This window comes from Orbicella faveolata, unplaced genomic scaffold (assembly GCF_042242905.1).
Source record: "Orbicella faveolata isolate gen_17 unplaced genomic scaffold, um_ofav_v1 contig_2, whole genome shotgun sequence".
NCBI lineage: Eukaryota > Metazoa > Cnidaria > Anthozoa > Scleractinia > Merulinidae > Orbicella > Orbicella faveolata.
This window is the reverse complement of record NW_028301547.1, coordinates 20,615,001-20,620,000: the sequence shown is the minus strand read 5'-3', so window position 1 is coordinate 20,620,000 and position 5,000 is coordinate 20,615,001. Positions and strand designations below refer to the sequence as shown.

Sequence of the window (5,000 nt, the reverse complement as noted above, 5' to 3'; positions counted from 1 at the left end):
AAATTGTAAACGGCATTTTTCTTGTCATACAGACTACTTTTTTTAGGTTTTAAAATGGCTTAGATAAGAGAGATGCGATTTTCGTCATGGTACCACTTTAAGCAATGTAAGAAATTGATACCAAAAATGAACGTTATATCTATGAGTGAAGTCGCAGCTGGTTTCTACGATTTACAAAGCCTATATTTTTTTAAAAAGTCTATAACAGTAAATGGGCAGCTTCGTAAGGATACACTAGGATGTATTGGAAATTTTCCAACGAAATTGTAGGAATGGCCGCTTTATTACTTTTTCAATGTGTTCATCAATTCGAAATTGTCAATTTTGTGTGATATGTCATTGCAAGAGAAATTTTCAGGGCAGTGCGAAGGATTTAAGCAACGTCTGACGTTTGTTTGACCAACAGGATACTTTATCCCTGCGTTTATCTAGGCGGCTACAAGCCGGTCCTTTCTCGTAGGGTTCGACGATTATTTTTTTTTCCCGTGAACGTCAAAAAGGCGGTGTAGACATCGTCGCTTCGTCTCTCTTTATGGATTTATGAATTTCGATAGAAAACCATATGCAAGCAGTAGAGCACTTTTTTATAATATCTTTTCTTCTTCTTCTTCTTCTTACCTATTTTTTTTTTTTTTCCACTGGAAATCAGATTCTGAGGCTCCCGTAACTCGGGGCCGAAACTTCTGAAGTTTTAAGACTGGTTTTTGTTGTCGTCGTCGTTGTCATTGTTGTTGTTTTTGTCTTCTCGATGGATGTTTTACTAAAAAATAAATAACTAGCACTAACCCGCTCTCTGTTTCACTGCCGTAGTTGGACCTGGTGCAAGACCGAAACAAAGAAAACCGATCGAGGTATCTGGGAAGACTCAGGACAGAAACAGTGGGAATAAAAGTAAGAAACAGACTGATCCCTAGATAAATTCCCGGAAGATGACTTAACTGGATAACCTGAAGATGACTTAACTAAATAGCCAAAAAAGGCGATGTAGACATCGCCGCTTCGTCTATCCTTATAAATTTATGAATTTCGATAGAGAACCATATACAAGCAGTAGAGCACTTCATTTATAATATTCGCTTCTTCTTCTTCTTCTTCTTCTTCTTCTTCTTCTTCTTCTTCTTCTTCTTCTTCTTCTTCTTCTTCTTCTTCTTCTTCTTCTTCTTCTTCTTCTTCTTCTCCTTCTTCGTCTTCGTCTTCGTCTTGGTCTTCGTCTTGGTCTTGGTCTTGGTCTTGGTCTTGGTCTTTGTCTTCGTCTTCTTCTCCTTCTTCTTCATTTATTTTTCACTGGAAATCAGACTCTGAGATTCCCCGTAGCTCGGGGCCAAAACGTGTGCAGTTTTAAAACTGGTTGTTGTTGTCGTTGTCATTGTTGTTGTTTGCTGCTGTTGTTGTTGTTTTTGTCTTCTTAATGGGTGTTTTACTGAAAAATAAATAACTAGCACTAACCCGCTGTTTGTTTCACAGCCGTAGTTGAACCTGGTGCAAGACCAATACAAAGAAAGCCGATCGAGGTATCTGAGAAGACTCAGGACAGAAACGGTGGGAATAAAAGTAAGAAACATATTGATCCCTTGATAAAATTCCCTGAAAATGACTTAACTAGATAACCTGAAGATGACTTAACTAAATAGCCAAAAAGGCGGTGTAGACATAGTCGCTTCGTCTATCTTTATGAATTTATGAATTTCGATGGAAAACCGTATGCAAGCAGTAAAGCACTTCATTTACAATATCTTCTTCTCCTCCTCCTCCTCCTCCTCCTCCTCCTCCTCCTCCTCCTCCTCCTCCTTTTTCTCCTTCTTCTTCTTCTTCGTCTTTCTTATTTTTTTTTCACTGGAAATCAGACTCTGAGATTCCCTGTAGCTCGAGGCCAAAACGTGTGAAAAGTTTTAGAACTGGTTGCTGTTGTCGTCGTCGTTGTCATTGTTGTTGTTTGCTGCTGTTGTTGTTGCTGCTGTTGTCGTTGTTGTTGTCTTTTCAATGGATGTTTTACTAAAAATAAATGGCTAGCACTAACCCGCTGTTTGTTTCACAGCTGTTGTTGGACCTGGTGCAAGACCGAAACAAAGAACACCGATCGAGGTATCTGGGAAGACTCAGGACAGAAACAGTGGGAAAAAAAGTAAGAAACATATTGATCCCTCGAACATCCTCGCTTCGTCTATTTTTCCTGTTGTTGTTGTTGTTGTTGTTGTTGTTGTTGTTGTTGTTCTTCTTCTTCTTCTTCTTCTTCTTCTTCTTCTTTCTTATTTATTTTTCACTGGAAATCAGACTCTGAGACTCCCCGTAATTCGGGACCAAAACGCGTGCAAAGTTTTAAAACTGGTTGCTGTTGTCGTCGTCGTTGTCATTGTTGTTGTTTGCTGCTGCTGTTGTTGCTGCTGTTGTCGTTGTTGTTGTCTTTTCAATGGATGTTTTACTAAAAATAAATGGCTAGCACTAACCCGCTGTTTGTTTCACAGCCGTAGTTGGACCTGGTGCAAGACCGAAACAAAGAAAACCGATCGAGGTATCTGGGAAGACTCAGGACAGAAACAGTGGGAAAAAAAGTAAGAAACATATTGATCCCTCGAACATCGTCGCTTCGTCTATTTTTCCTGTTGTTGTTGTTGTTGTTGTTGTTGTTCTTCTTCTTCTTCTTCTTCTTCTTTCTTTCTTTCTTTTTTATTTTTCACTGGAAATCAGACTCTGAGACTCCCCGTAATTCGGGACCAAAACGCGTGCAAAGTTTTAAAACTGGTTGCTGTTGTCGTCGTCGTTGTCATTGTTGTTGTTGTTGTTGTTGTTGTCTTTTTAATGGATGTTTTACCAAAAAATAAATGGCTAGCACTAACCCGCTGTTTGTTTCACAGCTGTTGTTGGACCTGGTGCAAGACCGAAACAAAGAACACCGATCGAGGTATCTTGGAAGACTCAGGACAGAAACAGTGGGAATAAAAGTAAGAAACACATTGATCCCTTGATAAAATTCCCTGAAGATGACTTAACTAAATATCCGGAAGATGACTTAATTATGACTTAACTAAATAGCCTGAAGATGACTTAAAGACGCTCTCGCGAAAATTTTCCAACATTGACTTTTTTACTGAGGCTTTTACCACTGTAAGATGCATATGGTGAGTTAGTTAAGTCAGAAATGTAAAAAAGAATGGCGGGTCACCGACTTCGTTTTGGAGCGAACATGCCCGGAAGAACACCCTAAATCTGAATAAATCGGACTTCGTTAGCGAGTAAGACCACAGTGTCAAAAATATTGCAATTAGACCTTTGAAGTGAAATATGTTCTCTGCCAAATATTGTTTAAGTGGACCTATTAAGTGAATTTAGTCAGCTGGTGAGGTTCCTTAAAGAACAAGTTCGCATTTAGCGACCACAGTTTCACGCGCCTTGCAGCCGCAAGACGGCAGGATTCGATATCCCGTGGACAGACATCTTGGAATTTCTTTAACTTCCCACTTTGATTTTTGTTTATTTCTGGACAATGTGGAGATAATTGTAAATAATATCTGTTTCTGGAAATAAAAGTAGGGGTCGCCGAACGTCCAAGATCGCGAAATCCAAGCAAAGCTATAGCAAAGGCCATCTGCCCTATCATTGTTCATTTTAGTACTTAGCGCGCGCGCTCTATGCATGACGTGGCGTGTGAATTTGCGTGCGCAGTAAGGATGAGCAGAAACAATCAGCGCGAACGTCCCTAAGTAGTCAAAAACGTTCCATTTTTTTTCTCTTTACATTTTTAACTCTTAAGCCCTGTCAATAGCATTGTAAATTCATTATATATTCCCAAACAGTTTGGGTTACATCTGTTTTTGTTTTTTCTTTAATTTTACTCTTCTTTTTTTCCCACAATTGAAATCTTCAATTGTGAATTGTATTATTTTCATCAATTTACCACAAAATTCTCAGAAGAAAAATGGAATAAACTGTTGCCCAACAAGCGTCCGACGAACTCGGTGATCCCAATAATATTTATAATTGAATTCAAGATTCATGTCCATTTTTTAGTTATAAGCACTTAAGGCGAAAACTAAGGGTATTTTGATTGGTTTGGCGTTGCTTTAATGCCTTTTAGGTCGGCACGAAAATGACCATAACTTGTGTACTAATGATTGGAAATTTGTTTGATATCATTTTTATTGCATTTTACTTTACTTTACTTTGCTCTGCTCTGCTCTGCTCTGCTCTGCTCTGCTCTGCTCTGCTCTGCTCTGCTCTGCTCTGCTCTGCTCTGCTCTGCTCTGCTCTGCTCTGCTCTGCTCTGCTCTGCTTTGCTTTGCTTTGCTTTGCTTTACTTTACCCTGCGATGGACTAGCATCCCATCCAGGGGGAGTAGAAATACTCCTGGCCGCTTCATGCTACAGAAACTGGGAAAAGCTCCGATATGATGGGCCTACCTGGCTCGTAAGCAGACTTTACCTTGAGTGGTGAACGTAAAAACCTTACCTTACCTTACCTGACCTCTCCTGACCTCGCCTTACCTTACCTCACCTCACCTCACCTCACCTCACCTCACCTTACCTTTCAGTTTTTAAGCAGATTTTTCTAAAGCGCATATAATCAGTTCCATAATATATAGATTTCAATTATTATAATGTCAAATAGTTATTTGTCTGGAGAGTAAAATGTCTTTTCCGTTATTTATCACATACTTAGTGGGTTAATGGTAAAAAAATATAGCATAAAGTACTAATACTGCTTACTTGTCATGCCCATTTCTTTGTGTTAAGTTAAGAGTTTTTCTTTGTTACGAAAGTAATTTTGCAGAATCAAAAACGTGGGACACTACCAGGAGATTGAAAATTTGCTTATTCTCTGATAGCTTAATTGTACGTAGATATCTTATCCTTGATATTTACAGTCTAGTTAAAAGTAAAGCATCAGGCTGACAGCGATACCTTTAAAATGTATAAATATAAGTCTAAAGCATTAATCTATTACATTCTGCATCTATTCTTAACAGAACACAAAGACGTAGAATGGAAAAGGAACGGTAAGGCTAT

The 5,000-nt window shown here is 38.8% G+C and overlaps 1 protein-coding gene across 6 annotated transcripts in view; it reads left to right on the top strand.

Moving 5' to 3' along the window:
- Positions 1–5,000, top strand: part of LOC110043483 (3'-5' exoribonuclease HELZ2-like) — a 67,003-nt gene that overhangs the window by 22,066 nt on the left and 39,937 nt on the right. For 3 of the 6 annotated variants that reach the window (XM_089290206.1, XM_089290207.1, XM_089290205.1), the window contains exons 16-21: positions 811–891; positions 1,465–1,551; positions 2,036–2,122; positions 2,463–2,549; positions 2,853–2,939; positions 4,961–5,000. The exon at positions 4,961–5,000 is cut by the window's right edge and continues 413 nt beyond it. In XM_089290206.1, the coding sequence (XP_089146332.1) occupies positions 811–891; positions 1,465–1,551; positions 2,036–2,122; positions 2,463–2,549; positions 2,853–2,939; positions 4,961–5,000 (469 nt within the window). The remainder of the gene's footprint in view (positions 1–810; positions 892–1,464; positions 1,552–2,035; positions 2,123–2,462; positions 2,550–2,852; positions 2,940–4,960) is intronic. The other 3 variants (XM_089290209.1, XM_089290208.1, XM_089290210.1) reach the window with 3 other exon arrangements.